This window comes from Erinaceus europaeus, chromosome 7, assembly GCF_950295315.1.
Source record: "Erinaceus europaeus chromosome 7, mEriEur2.1, whole genome shotgun sequence".
Lineage (NCBI taxonomy): Eukaryota > Metazoa > Chordata > Mammalia > Eulipotyphla > Erinaceidae > Erinaceus > Erinaceus europaeus.
The window spans coordinates 81,594,925-81,619,834 of NC_080168.1; the positions used below are offsets into that span (position 1 = coordinate 81,594,925).

The 24,910-nt window shown below is 37.4% G+C and overlaps 1 protein-coding gene across 1 annotated transcript in view; it reads right to left on the bottom strand.

Moving 5' to 3' along the window:
• Window positions 1-24,910, bottom strand: part of KPNA3 (karyopherin subunit alpha 3) — a 74,863-nt gene that overhangs the window by 17,279 nt on the left and 32,674 nt on the right. Inside the window, exons 2-11 of the mRNA XM_007535062.3 lie at window positions 22,694-22,738; window positions 13,924-14,013; window positions 13,771-13,800; window positions 13,634-13,686; window positions 13,414-13,509; window positions 7,785-7,870; window positions 4,925-5,011; window positions 4,400-4,569; window positions 1,992-2,036; window positions 819-950 (exon numbers count right to left, since the gene is read on the bottom strand). Of these exons, the coding sequence (XP_007535124.1) occupies window positions 819-950; window positions 1,992-2,036; window positions 4,400-4,569; window positions 4,925-5,011; window positions 7,785-7,870; window positions 13,414-13,509; window positions 13,634-13,686; window positions 13,771-13,800; window positions 13,924-14,013; window positions 22,694-22,738 (834 nt within the window). The remainder of the gene's footprint in view (window positions 1-818; window positions 951-1,991; window positions 2,037-4,399; window positions 4,570-4,924; window positions 5,012-7,784; window positions 7,871-13,413; window positions 13,510-13,633; window positions 13,687-13,770; window positions 13,801-13,923; window positions 14,014-22,693; window positions 22,739-24,910) is intronic.

The following is a 24,910-nucleotide window of genomic DNA, read 5'->3' on the forward strand; positions in this document are numbered from 1 at the left end:
AAGAGAAAGATAGGCATCTGCAGACCTGCTTCACCGCCTGTGAAGCGACTCCCCTGCAGGTGGGGAGCCAGGGGCTCAAATTGGGATCCTAAGCCAGTCCTTGCACTTCGTGCCACGAGCGCTTAACCCACTGCTCTACCGCCCGACTCCCTCTACAAAAATACTAAGGAACTTGTATAAAAGTAAAATACTAAAAGATCTATCATGTCTCAGTCAACAAAGCAAGGGAATGATGTAAAGTGGAAATGAACTCTGACTCAAGACTACAGAACTAGGGTCACCAAAGGGGGAGGAGGAGGGAATAAGCTGCAAAGGTAGAGATGATCCAACAGATTTGGTGAAGAGATATTGGTTCTTTCACAGTGATTATAGTGTGGTAAAATATTTTGAAGAATTGTGAAATTGCACTTCTAAGGCATACAGTTTTATGAACCAATCAAAACAGAAAAATCAATTTTAAAAGGATTGACAAAATCTGTAATGGAGGGCAAAGAAATAAAAAGTTTTATCCTGGACTACTACTTAACTGCTCACTGAAAGAGGATAAACAGGAAGAGCAGCAGTTTGTGGAAAAAAACTTACTTCACTTTTGGCTGCTTCAAATGATAATCAAATACCTGAAGGGCATCGTAGAGAGGATATATCCAAAGGCAAGGGATGTAGGTATTTAAAACTCTAAAAAGAACCTGCATAATACAAACTCAGATTCTGTAAAATATCAAGAGAAATAATGTGGCACATACAGACAAATTTAAAGCCTGGCTGAAAATGACTATAGCCAACACAGTTTTATACAAGAGAAACTTTGAAAGACTTACTTGAACTTTCACCTCCTGGTGGCTCAGAAGGGGCACTAGAAAAGGCACAACTCCTGAATCAATAACCATCTGTATTTGTTCATTGCCTCCATCTGTCAGGTATGATAGAGCCCAAACAGTATCTACAAGAATCTAAAATAGAAGAATTACCAGTTTAATATATTTGTCTGAACACATACATTATATATCATGAAGTTATCTAAATTTATTTTTAAAGATTTTTTTTCTTTTTAACATTATATTCATTTATTATTGGATAGAGACAGAATTGAGGAGGGAGGGAGTGGAGGGAGGGAGAGAGAGGGAGAGGGGGAGGGGGGGAGAGAGAGACAGAGACCAGGACCAAGACCTACAGCCCTGTTTCACTACTTGTGAGACCAGGGGCTTGAACCCAGGTACTTGCATACTTTATGTGTAAGTTTAACCAGGTGTGGCCCCAAGTTATCTAAATGTATGCTTTAGCTTATCAACAAAAAGTTCTAGCCACTTGAGAAATCTATTATGTAGTAGACAATTCCCTTAATCCCTACTGCGGAAAAGTGTTCATGAGAATGAGTTACACACGTCTGGGACAACTTTTATCCCAACTTCTGCATTTATATACTAGTTAGGTGAATTAAAAATAGGTAGGGGCTGTTCCCTTGTTCCTATAAACTAATTATCTAAAAATTACTAGGTAATACTTGATATACAAAATAACTGAAATATACTATACTACTTCCCAAGTATGGAATCAAAAAGATTATCTATCATGCTAATGGTTTTCAAACATGCTTAGCAATATATATGTATATATATCCTATTAAAACCTTCCCTGTGCTTTCAGAGACTGTAAGCACAGGTCTTAAGTGAAATCATAGGAAGTACATAAACTTAGTTGTCCTAAGACTGAATTCTTAATACTTACAATTTCTGAAACTTTGCGTTAAAAAAAAAAAAAAGCTAAAAATTTTCCCGAGCTTCATTTCTTTTTATTCTGTAAATGAAATATCGACTTTACCTTTTCTAAGAATTAGATAAGATTAAAAACTAGTACTCAGACCACTACCAATATAAATTACCTATATGATCATTTCTCTAAAGTTAGCATTTCTGCTATTTGGATAACTTAAGCCATAAACAAACAATTCTTCCAGTTCCATGAAGGAAAAAATTCAAATATGAGTTACTTACGTTTATGTCTGTATGGTATATGAGGACACATAATGCTGGCAAAATCTGAGGAAAGATAAAAAGTAACACTAGAGTTGATGAACAGGTTTTTGTAAAAATGAATTACTGATTTTCATGTCTGGCTCTCAGGTCCCTGGTTCAATCCCTAGTACCACCATACCACCATAAGCAGTTCTCTGATAAAAGTAAATATTTTTTAAAAAAATTAATTGCTACGGTACCAAAAAGTAGTGATTACTATTTGCAGGGCAAGAAAGACAATGTTAAAATTTGTTTTCATATTAGGAAAATAAAAGTTTAATATGAAAAACCAAAAACCCATCTAGATGTCCAATTAAAATAACCAAAGCACCTATCTAAGATTAATGTATCTTACAGGAAATAGATTTGCCAGTGATATTTTCTGTATAAACTGTATTTATTTTATTTTCTGTATAAACTGTATTTATTTGATAGAGATGGCCAGAAATCAAGAGGAAGAGGAATATAGAGAGGGAAAGAGACAGAGAGACACCTGTACCATTGCCTCACCATTTGTGAAGCTTTCCCCCTGCAAGTGGAGGCTAGGGCCTTGAACCTGGGTCCTTGCGCACTATAAAATGTGCACTCAACCAGATGCACCACCACCTGGTCCAATCAGTGATTTTCTTTATAGCATAATTTCAAATAGAAAGTTATAACATGTATATAGCATAGCTATTGGATTATCAGTCATGATGCATTTATGCATTAAAAAAAAACCCAAAAATATCTTACGGCTTTTCCCTTATTTTTAATAAAGTCCTACTCTTAAAACTGCCATTATTGTTTTTACTTACCTGTTTAAAGTAAAAACATCTTACTTAGTGAGCTACATGAGTCAGTTTTTATTTTTAAACCTCAGATTTAGTCAAGAAAATAGAATTAGTACAAAGCTGTTTGTTCAACTCAGCCCAAGAAATGCATAAAAAATAAAAAAAAAACCATAGAAGAAAGCAGTCTTGGAGATGGCACAGTAGCTAAAGTGCTGGGACTTGCAAGCATGAGGTCCTAAAGGTTAATTCCTGGCATGACAGATGCAAGAGTGATGCCATGGTTCTCCTTCCTCTATAATTAATAAATAAATGTTTTGGAAAACTAGGAAATGTTATGCATGCACAAACTATTGTATTTTATTGTCAACCATTAATTCCCCAATAAAGTAAGTTTAAAAAATCATAAATAAATAAGTAAATAAATGTTTTGGTTTTTTCCCAAAACTTGGGTGAAAGAGAGCAGTGGGAAATAGGGGAAATTACCCTAATTTCTTTCTGTTATAGCAAGAAGTAGCAGAAGCTGGCCAAAGGTCAATTTTTTTAAATATTAACTTTCCCTTTTGTTGCCCTTTATTGTTGTCGTTATTATTGTTGTTATTGATGTCGTTATTGTTGGATAGGACAGAGAGAGATGGAGAGAGGAGGGGAAGACAGAGATGGGGAGAGAAAGATAGACACCTGCAGACCTGCTTCACCGCTTGTGAAGCGACTCCCCTGCAGGTGGGGAGCCGGAGGCTTTAATGGGTATCCTTATGATGGTCCTTGTGCTTTGCCCTCCCTATGTGTGCTTATCCCACTGCCCAACCCCCAAAGGTCAATTTTTTTTATAAAGGCAAGGAGGCCAGGAGATAGCTCACCCTGTAGAGCACACACTTTATCATATGAAGACCTGAATTTGAGACCCTGGTTACCAAATGGAAGGATAATATAAAGGGGAAGCTTTTTGTGCAAAGCTATGGTATCTCTCTCCTGTTCTGTTTCTCACCCTTTATGGGAAGCGGGGATAGGAAGGGCATGTCAGTCAAGAGTACAGAAATCATGTATGCAGGCACAAAGTAAACATTTTCTACAGTCAAGTGATTAAAGGTTACATAGGATTTCTTGGAACTTAAATGCTCAGATAATTTACAAATTAGATTTAAAGTTCTTATTTAAAATCAGTAGTATTATTGATAACACAAAGTATGTCACAATTTTAAAAACATTGATTTTTATACAAAATTTCAAGTGGACTAAACACAAATTTACTCAAGAATATGTCCATAAAAGTACAATAATTTTTATCTGTAGTAATTCTTTGTCTCTGTTTTTAAACCAAAAGTGTAATACATTTTTAAAATACAAAACTAAATTGGGATTTTATTTTCTCTTGTATTTTTGTTTTCTCTTTATTAAAAGAGTCATTACAAGAGATTAGTGTGGACTAATCTTTTAGGTGCCATAAGACACTCCACTATCACTTCACAGGGAATCAAAATTCAATACAATGAATTATTTTTTAAGTCTTAAACCTACAAGGAAACCAGTGTATGCTATTTCTTCCTCTGTGCATGAAAATCTAAAGCATAAACATAAGGGAAATATATCATCTGGCCTTTGTAATTCTTCATTTACCTCCTGAACTGTCTCCATAGGCGGTGGGGGGTCCTTATTCCTGCAGAGATTGACAATGACCCATGTGACGTTCCGAAGGAAGGTGATGGGAATGGAGGGATTGATGAAGGACAGAAGAGGTTTGACAACTCCCAGTGATATGACATAATCTCTACATTGAGGACCATCACCTACAGAAATGAAAATTGTATTTAAAAAAAAAATTACATTCAGGATGAGAAAGTCTGAAATGTATGCAATGGCTTATGTTGGGGACACTGATGTTCTATGTTTCCTCACCAATAGTCAAGGGCATCAAGTGTTGCTGTTTCTCCAGATTTTGATTGGGGAACACAAATTTAACCTATTAATCTTGATAGCAAATGGCATATCCATTTTAAAAGTTAGTATTTTCTCTAAGGTAAGAAATTAGTTAACCCACATTAACATTAGAGGAAACATAGTGTGTAATGGCTATGCCAATGTAGGAAAAAAGTTAATTAATATTGCTATTTGGAGTCTCTTCAAACCTAAATGCCAACTTACCTATAATGTTTCCTAAAGCCCATACTGCCTGTTCACAAACATTCTGGTGTGGCGAGTGAAGCAGTCTCAGAAAAAGAGGTACGGCATCTATAATAAAGAAAAACCATTATTATTTATGTTTCAAAAATGATGTCATTTGCATATTTCAGCCTATATAGCTTAATGAAATATTCTGAGCCTGGCACACAGATAATCCCTCAGCTGCAATTTACTGGATGAACAAATGTGGTAAATATTTTTATCTTAAAAAAAAAAAAGCCAATGTTAGTACTTTCTCCTAGTAATATTTAAGTAACAAGCCCATTTGAGGATATCTAAAAATTGCCACTATTACTAACTAAAAACAGTGGCATGACTGATTCTTGAGTCATGTAATAAAGTCAGTTATTGGGTTGTTGGAAAAGTCATGATGCATTATTGCCTAAAAAAAACATAGGAATAATACATTAAGACTTTTCCAGCAATCCAATATATCTCTTAATATGGGGAGGCAGAATCATATTTTTCTATAATGCATTTAAAATTTTTCCTACTGTAAGCGTGTAAGTTTGGATATAATAGTTTATAGTCAATGTAACCCCAAATGCCAATAATGGATAAAATAAAGAACTAGCTATTGTTACTTGAGGCCTACTTCATATTTTAAAATAATATTATTATAGTCGATATTCACTTATATATCCCTAAACTCTAAGATACTGGTGGTTATACCCATTTCTAAGTAGATAACTAAACATAAACTAGATTACATTCTTAGATTTCAATCAATTGTGTACTAGTGCTAGACTTTTTTTTGCAGTGTCTGCACTAGCTGTTTATTTACTTAATATTTAAATTAAAATTAGCTTGGTTTAGATCAGAAGAGATAACACAAGTAGAACCTGAAATGGAATTGGCGTATTGCACCAAAGTAAAAGACTCTGGGGTGGGTGGGTGGGGAGAATACAGGTCCATGAAGGATGATAGTGGGGGTTGTATTGTTATATGGGAAACTGGGGAATGTTATGCATGTACAACCTATTGTATTTACTGTTAAATGTAAAACATTAATTCCCCAATAAAGAAATTTTAAAAAATTGGCTTGGTTTATTGAGATGTAATCTAATATAATAAAAGTGATCTAATGTACTGTTTTGATGCTTTTTAGTATTTAAACAGTTGTGTAGTCATTTGTTATTTCTATCATTTCTTAGAGAATCACCCACTCTTGTAGAACTAGACAGAGACAAAACATTTGCTTTCTGTCTCCACAGATATGCTTATCCTAGATATAAAAATGAATTGTACGATATATGGTTTTTGTGTTAATGTTACATCACATACTATCTAAAAGTCATCATGAATATGTGAAATCACTTAAGTATTCCAAACTTCAAAGGTACTTATCAATATCTAGGTTTGCTTGTTATTGATGTTTTAATTTTTTTTCCCATTTTGTTGCTCTTGTTGATGTTACTATTATTGCTGTTGTTGTTGGATAAGACAAAGAGAAATGGAGAGCAATGGGGAAGACAGGGGGGGAACAGAAAGATAAACACTTGCAGACTTGCTTCACCGCTTATGGAGCTACCCCCCTACAGGTGGGGAGCCGGGGGAATCAAACTGGGATCTTACTTCGGTCCATGCACTTTGCACCTTGTGCATTTAACCCACTGTGCTACCACCTGGCCCTGATGTTTAATGTTTATTTATTCACTAGTGAGGAGGGGAGGGAGGGAGAGAGAGAGTGCTGCTCAGCTCTGGCTGATGGTGGAGTTGAGAACTGAACTTGGGACCTCAGAGCCTTGGACATGAAATCTTTGGTGTAACCATTATGCTGTCTCCCCAGCACAGTATCTAGTTTTTTCAAAGAGGTTTTGTCAGTTTGGGTCAATTCACTATTAGCTGATCTACCTTGTGTGGGAGTAGTAGTCACTGTGCAGGTACTGAGCCTAAAAGATAACAGGAGGTGGGGATGGCCTGTGTGGTGATGCAGTGGATAAAGCATTGAACTCTCAAGCATGGCCCTGAGTTTGATCCCTGCCAAAGCTCTAATACTCTCTCTTTGTCCATCTCATTTCCCCCTCCCCAATAAATAAATAAATCAACTCCCCTCATTCCCACCATTACCGCTAGGGTTGTCCCTGGGACTTGGTGCAAAGAATGTACCACTCCCGGAAGTCATTTTTCCCTCTTCCCACCCCCATTTGATAGGATAGAGAGAAAGTGAGAGGGGAGGGGAAATGGAAGAGACACCTACAACACTGCTTTACCACTTGTGAAGCTTCCCTTCTGCAGGGAACTGGGAGCTTGAACCCAGATCCTAGTGCATGGTTATATGTGCACTCAACTAGATGGCACTACTGCTGGGCCCCATAATAAATCTTTTAAGTAAATGTATGTCGGGGCCAGGTGGTAGCACACCTGGTTGAGGGCACATTACAATGCACATGGACCTGAGTATAAGTCCCCAGTCCCCATCTGCAGAGGGAAAGCTTTGCAAGTGGTAAAGTAATGCTGCAGGTGTCTCACTCCCTATCACCCCCCTTCCCTCTCAATTTCTGGCTGTTTCTATCCAATAAGTAAGTAAAAATAATTTTAAAAAAAACTTAAAAAAATGTATGTTAAGGGCTAAAATGTATGAGCTATTTAGCACCTTTGAGGCATCAGAAAGCAAAACTTGAAAACCTGTTATTAGGAGATGGTCTAAACTAACGATAAACCTAGAAGATAAAACATTTAAAAAAAATAAAACTAACATCATTAAAAGTCACTTATAAGATTCATCAGTTTAAAAATGTCAAAAAAATTAGTTTTCATGATAAAATTCACTTGCCTTTATTTTTTTAAAATGTTCGGAAAGGATTGTTAATTTACTTACTAGACTGTACAACAGCTTGAGTCTGTGCAGAAGTTCCTGATGCTATATTAGTTAATGCCCAAGCAGCTTCAAACTGTAACGAAGGGCTGTAAAAATAAATAAATAAATAAATAAAAATCTTTTGGAATATATAAATAAAAACTTAAGTTTCTTACCTGAAGATCTATATGGGTACCCCTTGTCCTTGAACTTCATCTAGTTACTTCTATCTTACAATTGGATATTTTTACTTGATTGTCTCACTGGTTCTTTCTTTGTTTCCTTTTTTTCTTGAGAGAGATTCAGGGAGAGACACACACACACAGAGAAACACCAGAGCACTGGTCAACTCTGGTTTATTGTGGTGCAGGGGACTGAACCTGGGACTTTGGAGCCTCTGGCATAAAGAGTCTGTTTGCATAACCATTATGCTATCCCCCCCCCCACCTGATGGTTATTTAAAAAAAAAAAGATTATTATCTTTATTTATTAGAGACAGTTAGAATGGAGACAGTGGAGATAGGGAGAGAGAGAAACACCTGTGGCCCTGCTTCACCATTTGAAAGCTTTTCCCCTTGCAGGTGGGGACCAAGGCTCAAACCTAGATCCTTGAGCATTGTAGCATGTGCACTCACCCAGATGCACCACCACCCAGCCCTCCTCACTGGTTCTTAAAAGTCAGTTACATTTTTTTAAAATACCAGAGCACTGCTCAGCTCTGGCTTATGGTGGTGCTAGGGATTGAACCTGGGACTTTGGGAACCTCAACCATGAGAATCTCTTGTGTAACCATTATGCCATCTACCCCTGCCTCACAATATCTTTTTTTTATTCCTAGGTAACTGTATTTAGTCAGCCATTACTTTTTCTTGACTATTCCCTTACCCAGACATTTTTAATCAATGTCATGTCATTTCATATCTCCTACTAAATATTTCTTACTGATTGCATCAGTCTTTAGGTTAATGGGCTTATTGAGTACTTTTATCATCTCACTGTTATATAGCCTTACTCATCTTAAAGATGGGACTCTGACACTAGATGTTTTAAATAAGTGGAGATCTTATAAGGCTGAAAGGACAAGAGCACTATAATTTGGACTAATAACCCAAGACCTGACAAAGAAAGTAAAACAGGCCTGCAGATACCTATCTTTCTCCCTCTCTATACAAATAGTAAAAACAACAAAACAAACAAAAAAAACAAAACAAAGGAAGTAGACAATATGAAGCAAAAACTACCAGAGGCTAGGGACTTAGAATATTAATATCAAAAGGTTAGAGAGTTCCAAGAAAGAAAAGGTTTTAAGAAAAACAATTATCAGAGATACAGCAACCAACAAACTGAAAAAGATGAAACAGATGACAGAATAGAGGAGCATACAAGTACTACATGATGCATTTTGACAAAAGCAGTCAACAAGAGGGTATCAGAGGCAGTAGAGAAGTGATAAGGACAAACAGAGATGATGAGCACTTGATATGCTGTACAAGGATGGAAGGAGAATCATTTAGTCAGTCTAGGTAGTCAAGCAAAATACTGGAATGAGGCTCTAAGAAAGAAAAAGATGTAAAAAATGAATTCACCAAGCTATGTGGGGACCAGGTGGTGTTGTACCTGGCTAAGTAACCTAGGTTCAAACCCCTCAGTCCCCACTTGCAGGTGTCTCTCCTGCTTTCTCTGTATTTCTCCCTTCTATCTTTAACAAATAAATCTTGAGTGCACCACTGCCATGTGAAAGGACTGAGATTCGAGGTCTCAATCCCCACCTGCAGGGGGGAAACTTCACAAGTGGTAAAGCAGGTCTGCAGTTATCTCTCTTTCTCTCTACCTCTCAATTTTTCTGTCCTACCAAATATAAGAGGGAAAAAATGGCTTCTAGAAGTGGTAGATTCATAGTGCTGCTACCAAGACTCTGGTGGCAAAAAAAAAAAAAAAAAAAAACCACATATCTGAAATATTTTGTATATATTACATCTACTCTTCACAATCACCTGATTTTTATAGGTGATGTCTCTGAGACTCAAAAATCAATGGATTTTAGTTAAAGTGAATCCTAGATTTAAAAAAAGGTCTAGGGTGGGGGGTAGATAGCACAATGGTTATGCAAAGAGACTCTCATGCCTGAGGCTCCAAAGTCTCAGGTTCAATCCCCCACACCACCATAAACCAGAGCTGAGCAGTGCTCTGGTAAAAAATAAAACAAAGGGAGAGTCGGGCTGTAGCTCAGCGGGTTAAGTGCAGGTGGCACAAAGCACAAGGACCGGCATAAGGATCCCGGTTCGAGCCCTGGCTCCCCACCTTCAGGGGAGTCGCTTCACAGGCGGTGAAGCAGGTCTGCAGGTGTCTATCTTTCTCTCCCCCCCCTCTGTCTTCCCCTCCTCTCTCCATTTCCCTCTGTCCTATCCAACAACGACAACATCAATAAAACAACAAGGGCAACGAAAGGGAATAAATAAATATTTTAAAAAATTTTTTAAAAATAAAAATAAAACAAATAAAACAAAGGGAGTCGGGCTGTAGCGCAGCGGGTTAAGTGCAGGTGGCGCAAAGCACAAGGACCGGCATAAGGATCCCGGTTCGAACCCTGGCTCCCCACCTGCAGGGGAGTCGCTTCACAAGCGGTGAAGCAGGTCTGCAGGTGTCTATCTTTCTCTCCTCCTCTCTGTCTTCCCCTCCTCTCTCCATTTCTCTCTGTCCTATCCAACAACAACAACAATAATAACTACAAGAATAAAACAACAAGGGCAATGAAAGGGAATAAATAAATAAATAAAGTAAATATTTTAAAAAAATAAAACAAAATAAAAACATTAGAAGTCTTATTAAAAAAAAAAAGGTCTAGTTGGCCCCAATATCTGTAACTTTAAAAAAAAAATACCCTCTTTTAAATATTTTTAAAATTATCTTTATTTACTGGATAGAGACCAATAGAAATCAAGAGGGAAGGGGGTGATAGAGAAGGAGAGAAACAGAGACACCTGCAGCCCTGCTTCACCACTTGTGAAGCTTCCCCCCCCCCCCCCGACAGGTGGGGACCAAGGGATTGAACCTGGGTCCTTGCACACTGTAATGTGCTCAACCAGGTGCGCCACCACCTGGTTACAAGTCTATAATTTTTTTTAATATAATTTTCCATGATAAACTTTTTATAAAATCTAATTCAAACTACTACCAATTTTCTTGTCCCCTCCCCTTTAAAAAATATTTATTATTGGATAGAGATAGAAGTTGAGACAGAAGGGAAAGATAGGGAGAGTGACAGAGATACCGGCAGCCCTGCTTTACCACTTGTGAAGCTTTCCCCCTGCAGGAGGGGACCAGGAGCTTGAACCTGGTCCTTTGATGTGTGCACTTAACCAAGTGTGCTACCACCTAACCCCTCAACTTTCTACTTTTGTTTTGAATTGTACTTACTTAAGTCTATCTGTACATAGTTCAGTATACTTTTCTATAGTTGCTATTTTTCACAAACACACCTACACAAAGAAGCCAATGTCAAAGGCTGCTAAGAAAAAGAATAGCACTGCACCAAAGTAAAAGACCCTGCGGTTGGGGGATGGGGGATGGTTTTTGGGTCCTGGAACATGATGGCAGAGGAGGACCTAGAGGGGGTTGAATTGTTATGTGGAAAACCCAATAAAGAAAAAAATAAAAAATAGCTCAAAAACAAAAAAGGGGCTCCTAAAGGTGGAGGTTGAATAGAATGTTTTTTAAAACACCTGAAATAAAACTTACTTAAATATTGTTACAGAAAATACACGTAAGAGGAGGGTGGGGGAGACAGTATAATGATTAAGCAAAGAGACTCTCATGCCTGCAGCTACAAAGTACCAGGTTCAATACCCAATTCCACCGTAAGCCAGTGCTGAGCAGTTTTCTGGTAAAAATAAGTAAATGAGGAGGTCAAGCGGTAGCACAGCGGGTTAAGCATACATGGCAAAAAAGTGCGAGGGCCAGTGTAAGGATCCCGGTTCAACCCCTGGCTCCCCACCTGTAGGGGAGTAGCTTTACAGGTGGTGAAGCAGATCTGCAGGTATCTATCTTTCTCTCCCCGTCTTTCCCTCCTTTCTCCATTTCTCTGTCCGATACAGCAAAGACGACATCAATAACAACAAAAATAATAACTACAACAACAATAAAACAACAAGGGCAAAAAAAGAGGGATAAGCAAAAAAAAAAAATACATGACAGTACTATAGAGCATAATCTGTAAAAGTAGTCAAAAAAAGTACACAATGGGAACAAGAAAAGTATGTTTATTTTTATTTATTTTTTTAGATAAAGACAGAGGCAGTGAAAGAGACAACACCACCAAAACTCCATTCAATGCAGTGGGGTTCAGGCTCAAACCTGAGCTGTGCATATGACAAAGCACACTATCCAAGTATGCTATTTTGCTGGCCCGAGAAAGTATTATTATTATTATTATTAAATAATAAAAATATTTGGGGGAAACAATTATACATGACAATTTTTATCTAGGCAACTGAAAATCCCTTAGAAAACATTTAACAAAACACTTCAAATTTTTGTCTAAATGCTCCTAAGTGCAAAAACAATTTGTTTTGAAGTATTCTGGAGCCCAAACTTACATTGTCCACAACTAATTCAAGTTGATGAGGTTCAAGATATAGCATACACACTATCTTAAAGCACTGGTACAGGACTACTATAAATACCAAGAAGTGTTGTTCCTTTTGTGTTGTTATAGACATGGAAAGAAATTGAGATGGGGGGTGTCGGGCAGTAGTACAGAGGGTTAAGCACAAGGACCCGCATAAGGATCCCAGTTTGAGCCCCCGGCTCCCCACCTGCAGGGGAGTAGCTTCACAAGGGGGGAAACAGGTCTGCAGGTATCTTTCTCTCCCCCTTTCTGTCTCCCCCCCTTGATTTCTCTCTGTTCTATCCAATAACAATAACTACAACAATAAAACAAAGACAACAAAGGGGAATAAATAAATAAAAAGGAAAAAAGAAGAAATTGAGAAGGGGACTGAAAGGGGGAGAGAGAGATGAAGAGGGGAAGAGACTGCTCATGAAACTTTTTCCCTCTCCCTTTAGGTAGGGCATGGGGGTTTAAACCTGGGTCCTCGTGCAAAGTAACATGTATTCTACAGGGTACACCACTACCTAGTTCCAAGTTCTTCCTTTTATTTTGGGTAAGTAAAAGTTACCATTTTAGTTTTAAGTTATCACAAATCAAAAGCATGATGGCAGACAACTAATCATAGCCGGAGTTCTATTAAAGACTTTGCAGGAGATCTGTGGATCAGTTGGAATTTTTTCCAGGTTAAGAAAGGACTGCTCAGATCTGGAAACAATTCATGTTGACTCAGTCATGAGGCTAATCTATATATAGATTGATAGGCAAAAAGTGACTCAAACACTGAGTTGTTTTAAACAATTAATTAAACAAAACCTAAAATATATTTCAGATAAGTTAAAAGAAAAACAGAAATATAAATAAATTTTGTAAGCTAAAAAAAAACCAATTTATTTAGGTCTGTCTGATTCGAATCATAAGAAATGTAAATTAAAATGTATGACAATAATAGTGTAATAAGTGTAAAACTAAACCAAACCCATAGTTAATTTTCCATTTTAAGCTAACTGGAAAAAGTGAAGAGGGAGCCATATCCATACTTACTTATCATCCCTTTCTAGACATTTGACTAGAATTGGTAAAATGCCAGATTTTATTAGGTCATCAATTGGTGGGTTTCTGTCACTGGATAACAGCTTTCTATGAAAGAAATATTAGAAATTAGTTGTTATAATATTCAAGCCACGAGCAGAAGTGACAATGTACTACTTTAGCTAAGAGACATTAAGGTGACAAAATTCTCTCTGTATAAATTAATATTTACCTTGCAGCCTGAACAGCACTCAGCTGGACCACTGGGTTATCACTTGTGGCATTCTGCAATATCAAGTGTGAATTTTAGAAATTTAAAAAAAAATTAATTTCAAAATACTTCTAAGTGAGATTAAATTAATAACATACCTGCAAGATAGCTTCTAGTGTTACATTTTGCTTAAAAAGAAAAAAGATATTTTAGTAGAGAGTTTATTATAAAGCTAATCTTTTATTTAAAAAGAGGTTCTATGGTTATTACAGAAACTTTTTAAAAAACACTTCAACAAAAAGGAAACCTACTGCTTTAAAATCAGCATCAACATCTGAATCTTCCAAACTCTCTTCTTGAGGAACATTTCTTTTTTTCAGTAAATGTTCATCTCTTTTGTTCTGAAAAGAAACCAATATAGTTCAGAATTTATGACAGTTGTTGTTAATGAAAAATACACTTAAATTATTGTTATTTATCAGATAATTGTGCAATAAACATTGAATCTTTATATAAAGAAAGTATTAATTAAATATGCATACTGTAAAGCAGTGACAGGATACATTCTGGCTTTGAGAACAACAACAAAAAAGTATATAGTCCAGATTTTACATGTAAGCATATAATTTACTAAGCACTAATTCCACAAATGGCAGGACTGGGGACATCAGTGCTTCTATGCCCTTGCTTCTCTTCATCAAAATAGCAAATAAAAATTGGGCCAGAAGGGGGGGCAGTGGTGGCACATCTGGTTGAGCCCAGGTTCGAGCCCCCGGTCTCACCTGCAGGGGGAAAGCATTGCAAGTGGTAAAGCAGTGCTGCAGGTATCTGTCTCTCTCCCTATCACCCCTTCCCTCTTGATTTCTGGCTGTCTCTATCCAATAAATTTAAAAAATTTTTTTAAAAAAGGGCCAGAAGGCAATTCAGTGTCATCATGAATATGTAATGCTTTTAATTAATTCCCCTGCACTATATAACAACAAAAAATCTGAACTAAAATGCCCCTTTGTTTGACAATACAGATTTTTCTTTTTTATAGTTGATTTAATATTTCAAAGTAAAAGTCATTAAATGCTTAGATTGAAGAAGTATATACTCAGAACAGGGGTCTATGCATCAGAAAGTTTGAGACATTAAATCTATTTTCCTCTCTCCTATTGATTAGTGATTTATAAAACTGTAAGTTAATATGAGTGTCTATTAACACCATTCCCACCACCAAATGTCTATGTCCCTACCCCTACCACCCTATAGTGGAGCTGGAAATCTATTCACCCTCCACCCAAAGTTTTTTACTTTGGTGCAATACTCCAAATTCAGTCAAACTCTGCTTTGCATTTTCCTTTCTATTCTTCTTTCTTAACTTCTGTTTATGAGTGGGATCATCCCATACTCATCTTTGACTGACTTATCTCACTTAACATAATTCCTTCTAGCTCCATCCACGATAGGTTGGAGAAGGTGGGTTTATTATTCTTAATGACTGAGCAGTATTCCTTTGTGTATATATACCACAACTTTCTCAGCCATTCATCTGTTAGGCACCTAGGTTGCTTCCAGTTTCTGGATATTACAAATTGTGTTGCTATGAACATACGTGTACACATAATCCTTTTGGATGGGTGTGGTTGAGACCACAGGATATATCCCTAGGTGAGGTATTACTGGGTGATATGGAAGGTCCATGTCTAACCTTATGAGGGTTCTCCAGACTGTTCTCCACAGAGGTTGGACCTATTTACATTCCCACCAGCAGTGCAGGAGGGTTCCATTTCCCCAACAACCTCTCCAGCGTTTGTTGCTGCTTTCTTTTTTGATGTATGACATTCTCACAGGGATGAGGTGGTATGTCACTGTTATCTTTATTGACAAAATAGATTTTTACCCTTCTGGAGATTACATAATAACAAATTCATTATCTACAGCAAGTGTACCTTTCCATCAAAAGGGGAGCTCAGAGGACATAGGAACTACTTGAGTTGCAACATCCAAATAATCTCCACACACAATGAAATTAGATGCATTTCTTCAGTTTCTTAAAAATCCCTAATTTAGTGGTCTGGAAAGTTGCAAGTAGGTCAAGTCTTGGATTCTCAGAAGTGAGGTTCTGAGTTCAATCTCCAGCATATGTGCCAGACTGATGCTTTCATTTGCTCTTTCCTCCTCTCATATTTTTAAATTTATTGTTTTTGCCCCATATATATTTATCTAATCATTTCCTGACTACAAGGTTGAACCACACAACAAAGACCAAAACATTCTCTATCTCCTCTCCTCTTTCTTGAAATACATCTCTTTTAAAAACTGATATGAAGGTCCAGGTGGTGGCATACCTGGTTGAGCACATATGTTACCATGTACAAGGACTCAGGTTCAAATCCCTGGTCCAACCTGCAAGGGGGGGGGGAAGCTTCATGAGTTCTTTTTTTATTTCTTTATTGGGGAATTAATGTTTTACATTCAACAGTAAATACAATAGTTTGTATATGCATAACATTCCCCAGTTTCCCATTTAACAATACAACCCCCACTAGGTCCTCTATCATCCTTCATGGACCTGTATTCTCCACACCCACCCACCCCAGTCTTTTACTTTGGTGCGATATGCCAATTCCATTTCAGGTTCTACTTGTGTTTTCTTTTCTGATCTTGTTTTTCAACTTCGGCCTAAGAGTGAGATCATCCCATATTCATCCTTCTGTTTCTGACTTATTTCACTCAACATGATTTTTTTTCAAGGTCCATCCAAGATCGGCTGAAAACGGTGAAGTCACCATTTTTTACAGCTGAGTAGTATTTCATTGTGTATATATACCACAACTTGCTCAGCCACTCATCTGTTGTTGGACACCTGGGTTGCTTCCAGGTTTTGGCTATTACAAATTGTGCTGCCAAGAACATATGTGTACACAGATCTTTTTGGATGGAGCTTCATGAGTTCTGAAGCAGTGCTGCAGGTGGTCTCTATCTCCCCCTTCCATTTGTTTCTGTCTCTGTCAAATAAATAAATGTATACATGTAAAACTAATATGAAAAGGGGCACATACGGGGAACCAGGTGGTGGCGCACCAGATTAAGTGCACATTGTATAAAGGACAAGGACCTGCACAAAGATCCCGGTTCAAGGCCCTAGCCAGTTCCCCACCTATGGGGGGGGGGGGGTTCACTTCACAAACAGTGAAGCAGGTGTCGATCTTTCCCTCTCCCTATCTCTCCCTCCTCTCTCAATTTCTCTCTGTCCTATCCAATAAAATGGAGGGAAAAAATGGCTACCAGGAGCAGTGGATTCATAGTTCTGGCTCTGAGCCCCAGCGATAACCCTGGAGGGAAAGAAAAAAAAAAAAAAGGAAACGAAATGAGGGGGGGATGGAAGGGGCACTGGTAAGTTTGGGGCTTATGTTAAAAACCTGGGCTAAGAGGTTTAACTACAGGGAGATAAGAGCATACAGTTTGTATGCTTGTAAGATTCCAGTCTGATCTCTGATATTGCCAATAGCTAGAGTAGTGCTCTAGTTTTAAAGGGGGGGGGCAATAAAATAACTCAATACAATTTGTGAGGACCAGGTGATGGCGCACCCATATTTCCAAGACCTAGAAGCCCCGCCACCCCCTGCAGGTAGGACACTTCATGAGTGGTAAAGCAAATCTGCAGGTGTCTATCTTTCTCTCCCTCTCTCTATCATCCCTCCCTTCTGAGTTTCTATATATCTTATCCAATTAAAAAAAGTGGGGGGGGTGGTGGCTGCCAGGAGCAATGGATTCATGGTGCTAGCACCAAGGCCCAACAACAAAACCCTAGTGGCAAAAAAAAAGTGATTTGTCATGTGCACAACTCAAGTTTGAGTTTGGCCCTCAAGACATTGAAAAAAACTTCGATGTTGTGGTCTCTCTCTGCCTTACTGTCTTTATCTTTTTTTTTTTTTTTTTTTTTTTTGGTGGGAGGATAAAGGGGAAGGAGAAGGGGTGAAGGAAAGGGAGGAGGAGAAGAAGAAAAGGGCTTAGGAAGCTATCTATAGTAGTTATGCGCTAGATTTTCACATCTGAGGTCCCAATATCCCAGAGTCAATTCTCAGCACCACCATAGGGCAGAGCTAAGTAGTACTCCTTCTCTCCTCTCCAACCAAAAGGGGGGAAGAAAAAAACAAAAAAACAGATGGGGGCCAGGTGGTGGCACACTCAGCTGAGTGCACACATTACCTAATATGTGCAAGAACCAGGGGGAATATATTGCACCAAAATAAAAGACTCTGGGGTGGGAGGAGTGTTCAGGTCCCGGAGCATGATGACAAAGGAGAACCTAGAGGGGGTTGACTTATTATGTGGAAAAATGAGAAATGTTACACATGTACAAGCTACTGTTATTCTACTGTTGACTGTAAACTATTAATCCCCCCAATAAAGGGGAAAGATGATAAAAAAAAAAGTAAAGTGGTCTTCAGGTGTGCCCCTCTCTCTCCCTTTTCCCTCAATTTCTTTCTGTCCTATCTAATAAAAAAGAAAGGGGAAAAAACAAACAAATAATGACTGCCAGGAGAAGTGAATTTGTTCTGTAGGCATCAAGCCCCATTAATAACCCTGAAAAACAAAACAAAAGAGAGAGATGGTTCTGAATAATAACAGGGCTTGAACAAAAGCCTTATAGTTATAAAACAAACATGAAAGTTAAGGAACATTCAAGGTCCACTGACAGGGGTTGCCAGTATAATGTTTAAAGGATGACAATAAATAACTAATTCCAATTATCTTCATAAAAATACATTAATCTATTTATATACATTTAAATACACTGTACTATTTAGAAATTAGGATAGTAATTGCTTTTGGTGAAAGCAGTAATTGGGAAGGGACCTTGGAACACATATAATACTCTGTCTTGATTCAGGAGCTAGCTACACAGATGTGGTTACTTTGTGAAAATTCATCAAGTTGTTTAAGAAGTGTTGGCTTTTTTTGTATGAATGTCACATACTAACAAAAAGTTTTGATAATATGTTATATACTAACAAAAAGTTTTCATAATAGGGAGGAAAAGGAGGGGGAGAGTGGAGAGGAAGAGAAGGGTGGGAGAGGGGAAGGGAGGGTGGAGGAAGAGGGAAGAGAGGAAGGGGGAGGAGGAGGAGCAGCTAAGTCAATAGTGTTAAGATTGTCAAGAAGTTCACCTTACTTTTTTAAAGCTAGGGCTGAGGTCAGTCCTCTGGTCCAAATGACCCAAGGATCTGAAAAAACTTAAAATATTGCTGAATCACTCACTTAAAAATATTTATTATTTATTTATTTTCATATGAGAGATCAGGGCACTGCTCAGTTCTAGCATGTAGGAGTTCTGGAAACTGAACCTCGGACCTCTGGTGCCTCATGTATCCAAGTTTATTGTGCTGATGCTGTCTCCTCAGCTCAAGCTGTAGTTTTCTTTATCTTGAACTATCAGAAAATGCCCCTTCCCCAACTTTAATATCATTTTATTGAGGGAAAGTTGATGTATAGGACTTCTGTCACAGACTATCAAATCATTCATATTAATATGTAACTCTACATTAAGAAGTTAAGGAATTGAAAGGAGACTGAATTGGGGTCAGCAAGATATCCCATCTGGAAGAAAGTCTGCTTTGCTATGCATGCAACATGGGTTTGAGCCCACAACACAGCACATGAGAGCGCTACAGTACGGGGAGAATATTCAGTGTTGTTGTCGTCTCTCTCCCTCTCTCATCTGAAGAAGTCAGTCTGGAGTAGTGAAGCCCTCCTGATGATAACCCCTACCACCTAAGAAAAAGAAACAAAACTATCCCAGTAATCTTATAAATCATTATTAAATCATTAATATTTTTATAATTTCTTCATTTGGGAATGTTGTACATTTGACAGTAAATACACTAGTTTGTACATGCATAACATTTCTCAGTTTTCCATAACAATACAACCCCCACTAGGTCCTCTGTCAAAATCACTAATTTTAAAAAGAGCACTAAATTGGTATTTTTCAAATTTAATTTATAAGTGAGGGTGTTCAGGTATAACAGAATTACAGGTACTACACAAGACCAATGAGTATAATGCTGGTCAAAAATTCATGACACAATAAAGGGTATTATACAAACATGCATTAAGAAAATAAACAGGTCTATACTTAGTTCTAGTGACTCAATGAAAAAGGTACTCTTTAGAATCAAGACCCTACTCTTCTCTGAAGCTGAAAAATTGCTAATTTAACGCTTTTGAGAGTGAATTACATATAGGGTCTAAGATAATCAAAAAGATCTAACAATAAGATTTAAAATTTATTTAAATGTATACGTTGGCCAGGAAGAAAGCTCAGTAATAGAGCTTGTGTTTCTGCATGCACTGAAGTTATGATTTGATCCCTGGCATTATACAAGAACTAAGACAAAAAATTTAAAAAGCACACGAAGAGCTCCATGGATGGAAGAGCATGCATGGAGAAGCAGTGCTTTGTGCTTTCTCTTACCCTCTCTACTATATTATTCTCTCATTAAAAAAAAAAAAAAAAAAAAGGAAAGAAGGGAGGGAGGGAGAGAGAGGAAGGAAGGAAGGAAGGAAGGAAGGCAGGCAGGCAGGCAGGCAGGGAGGCAGGGAGGCAGGGAGGCAGGGAGGGAGGAAGGGAGGAAGGGAGGAAGGGAGGGAGAGAGAGAAGTTTAGCAGAAGACCATAGAACTTGCACACATAAGGCCCTATGTTTGATCCTTGGTACTTCATATGACAAAATGTAGTGGTACTCTGTCTCTCTTACTCTCAAATTAGATAAATAAATAAACATATGTTATTATTTTATTTATTTATTTATTTATCTAATTATCTACCATAGAACTTGCACACATAAGGCCCTATGTTTGATCCTTAGTACTTCATATGACAAAATGTAGTAGTACTCTGTCTCTCTTACTCTCAAATTAGATAAATAAATAAACATATATATCACTTTATTTATTTATCTAATTAAATAAACATATCTATTATTTATTAGATAAATAAATAAACATATATATCACTTTATTTATCTAATTAAATAAACATATCTATTATTTATTAGATAAATAAATAAACATATATATCATTTTATTTATTTATCTAATTTGAGAGTAAGAGAGACAGAGTACCACTACATTTTGTCATATGAAGTACCAAGGATCAAACATAGGGCCTTATGTGTGCAAGTTCTATGGTCTTCTGCTAAACTAGCTTTCCAGTCACTAACTCTTCCTTCCTTCCTTCCTTCCTTCCTTCCTTCCTTCCTTCCCTCTCTTTCTGTCTTCCTTCCTTTTTTTTTTTTTTTTTTTTTTTTTTAATGAGAGAATAATATAGTAGAGAGGGTAAGAGAAAGCACAAAGCACTGCTTCTCCATGCATGCTCTTCCATCCATGGAGCTCTTCGTGTGCTTTTTAAATTTTTTGTCTTAGTTCTTGTATAATGCCAGGGATCAAATCATAACTTCAGTGCATGCAGAAATACAAGCTCTATTACTGAGCTATCTTCCTGGCCAACGTATACATTTAAATAAATTTTAAATCTTATTGTTAGATCTTTTTGATTATCTTAGACCCTATATGTAATTCACTCTCAAAAGCGTTAAATTAGCAATTTTTCAGCTTCAGAGAAGAGTAGGGTCTTGATTCTAAAGAGCAGATATTCTTTTTCATTGAGTTATATTATTTTATTCATAAATAATATATATATGTTTATTTATTTATTTTTATTTCAAAGGTCAGTCCAGGACAGTGGTTTGGCAGTAGAGCATACGTATGAGCTTAATCTCTGGTAACACGCAAAATACATGTATATAGAGAGAATTAATTAAGGTTCAAAAACCTATTACACACAAGAGAGTTTGACATAGGGTAGAGAAAAGGAAACAGGAGGTGGTGCAGTGGATAAAGAACTGGACTCTCAAGTATGAGGTTCTGAGTTTGATCCCCAGCAGCACATGTACCAGATGTCTGGTTCTTTCTCTCCTTCTTTCCCTCCTATTAATAAATAAGAATATTAAAAATATATATTATTGTGTATCGCACCAAAGTAAAAGATTTTTTGGGGGGGAGTACAGGTTCTGGAAAAGGATGACAAGAGGACCTAGTGGGGGTTGTATTGTTATGTGGAAAACTGAGAAATGGTATGTATGTACAAACTATTGTATTCATTGACAAATGTAAAACATTAAGCCCCCAATAAAGGGAAATATATATATATATATATATATAAAAAAAAGAGAGAAAGAGAGAGAAGGACAGAAACAAACCAAAGCACCACTCTGGTACCTGCACCACAGGAGATCAAACTGAGAATCTTAGGCATGAAAGTTTAATGCTCTACAATTGAGCTAATGCTCTAGCCAATTATGAGCTTTTCTAATCAACAATTAAAATATATGCTTTAGCAAGACATACTTGGATAAAAACCCTATCTGATGAGGTTGCTCTAAAGTTCGTCAAAAATAAATGAATAGTAAAAATTATCAGCAGTTTCTGATAAGATAACTGATAAGGTTATTCTACTTCCATTTACTTAACAAAAGGATGTTTAATAACAACCTAACTTTCACATGGAAAAGGCAGAGGAATCCTGTGCAGCATACATCCACAAGAAAGTAAATTGGGGGGGAAGCACCTCGCTTCATTAGATATGAAATCTCAATAATAATGGTGGTAAAATACTTCACACATTACCCAGTACCTCAATTAATAGAAGCTACCACTATAAACTATTTAATGATTTATTTTTACACCGTGTTTTAGGGATAACTACTAATTTGCAATAGTATTTTCATTATTCAAGTTAAATAGAAAATAAATAGTTATTTATTTTTTAGTCTTTATTGAATAGAGACAGCCAGAAATTGAGAGGAAAGGGAGTCATGGATAGGAAGAGAGACAGAGAAACACCTGCCAACACTGCTTTACCACTTGTAAAGCTTCTCCCTGCAGGTGGGGACTGGGGACTCAAACCCGGGTCCTTGAGCATTGTAACACGTGCACTCAACCAGGGGCACCACCACCGGCCCCTTAAATATAATTTTAATATGAGAAAAAAACCTTTTGATTATTTTTACTAAATACAGGTCAACCATACCTTTCGAAGTTCAACTGTTACTTCATTTCTGTGTCTTCGCATTGTCTGCAAAGAAAAATAAAGATTACATAAATATCTAAATATTGATATTGCTATCATGTAGTAAATTGGGATCTCAGAGACATTTAAAATGTAGAATTTCTTGGGCAGGAGGGCTAACTATTGTTATGCTAAAAGACATTTGAGCCTGAGGCTCTTAAGTCCCAGGTTCAATCCCCAGAGCACAATTAAGTCAAAGCAGGTGTTGTGGTGAGAAAAAAATTTTTTTCTTTTTAATTCTTATATTTATTCTTTTATTTTAATTTATTATGTTTATTTATTTTCCCTTTTGTTGCCCTTATTTTGTTGTTGTTGGATAGGACAGAGAGAAATGGAGAGAGGAGGGGAAGACAAAGAGGGGGAGAGAAAGACACCTGCAGAACTGCTTCACCACCTGTGAAGTGACTCCCCTGCAGGTGGGGAGCTGGGGGCTCGAACCAGGATCCTTAGGCCAGTCCTTGTGCTTTGCACCATGTGCGCTTAACCGCTGCACCACCGCCCACAACCCTTATGTTTAATTCTTTTTTTTCCCCCTTGTTGCCCTTGTTGTCATAGTTATTATTGTTGTTGTTACTGACGTCGTCATTGTTAGATAGGACAGAGAGAAATGGAGAGAGGGAGGGAAGACAGAGAGTGGTAGAGAAAGGCACTTGCAGACCTGCTTGACTGCCTGTAAGGGACTCCCCTGCAAGTGGGGAGCCAGGGCCTCGAACCAGGATCCTTACACTGGTTCCTGTACTTCATGCCATGTGCACTTAACCCGCTGTGCTACCGCCAGACTCCCGTCTTATATTTATTCTTAATGACTAAGAATTTATCAGTTTTAAACTTTAAATGAACTATAAGAGATTAAAATCCAAACTGTCTGGGGGTGGGGTAGATTGCATAAGGACTACAAAGACACTCTCATGCCTGAGTCTACAAAGCCATAAATCAAATTTCCCCCCCTTCCATCAGAAACCAAAGCCGAGCAGTTCTCTGATAAAAATAAATAAACAAATGTCTAGATTGGGGAAAAATTACAATGAAACAGTGGCATTAAATGAAGACACAGAAAAATGGATACAGCCTATCAATACAAAGTTTTACCAGATAAGAAGCAAATATATAGGGCAACAAAAGGGAAAATAAAAAATAAAAAAATAAGTAAGTACATATTCTTCTCAAGTGCACACAGAACATTTCTTAGGGATGATCATATGTTGGGACACACACACTAAAAAAAAAAAGGCTTTTATAAGTGAAGACTGATATAATAGTCTCAGATCATGATAGTGTGATGCTAGAAATCAACAACAAAAATAACCTCAAAAATGTGGATATTAAACAACAAGCTGGACCTGTGTTGATGAAGAAATCCAAAGAGAATAAAATTAGCCAGAGGTTAATGAAAATGAAGAGACAAAAGTACCAGACAGTATGGGATGCCGTGAAAGCAGTATAAAGAAAGAACACAAAGATTCTAGTTTTACAACTGAGGAACTAGAAAAACAGCAACAAAGAGAACCAAAAGGCAGCAGAGTGGTGTTCTGCTATTCTCTCTCATTAATAAAGTCTTAAAAGAAAAAGTCTGGGAAGTCAGGCAGTAGTGCACAGGTTAAGTGCACATGGTGCAAAGTGCAAGAACCAGCGTAAGGATCCCGGTTGGAGCCCCTGGCTCCCCGCCTGAAGCAGGTCCGCAGGTGTCTATCTTTCTCTCCCCTGTCTTCCTTTCTCCATTTCTGTCCTATCCAACAACGGCGACATCAATAACAACTATAATTATAACTACAACAATAAAAAAACAAGGGCAACAAAAGGTAAAATAAATAAATATTTAAAAATAATAATAAATAAAAAGTCTGGGAGCTAGGCAGTGATACACCTCCTTAAGTGCTCACAATATGAATGCAAGGACACAGGTTCAAGCCCCTGCTCCCCACCTGCAGGGGGAAAGCTTCATGAGTGATGAAGCAGGGCTGCAGGTGTCTCTCTGTCTCTTTCCCTCTCTATCTCCCTCTTCCCTCTCAATTTCTCTCTGTCTCTAATAGTAAATATAAAAAAATTAAAAGTCCATCCTATTTCCAACCCTGACACTATCTCCCCAGACAATACCTTTGGCCCACCAGCATGTTACCTGTCAGGCTCAGGCAAAAATTAGTAAAGTCATGGGCCCAGCTTCCAGTGGAAAGGATGGGA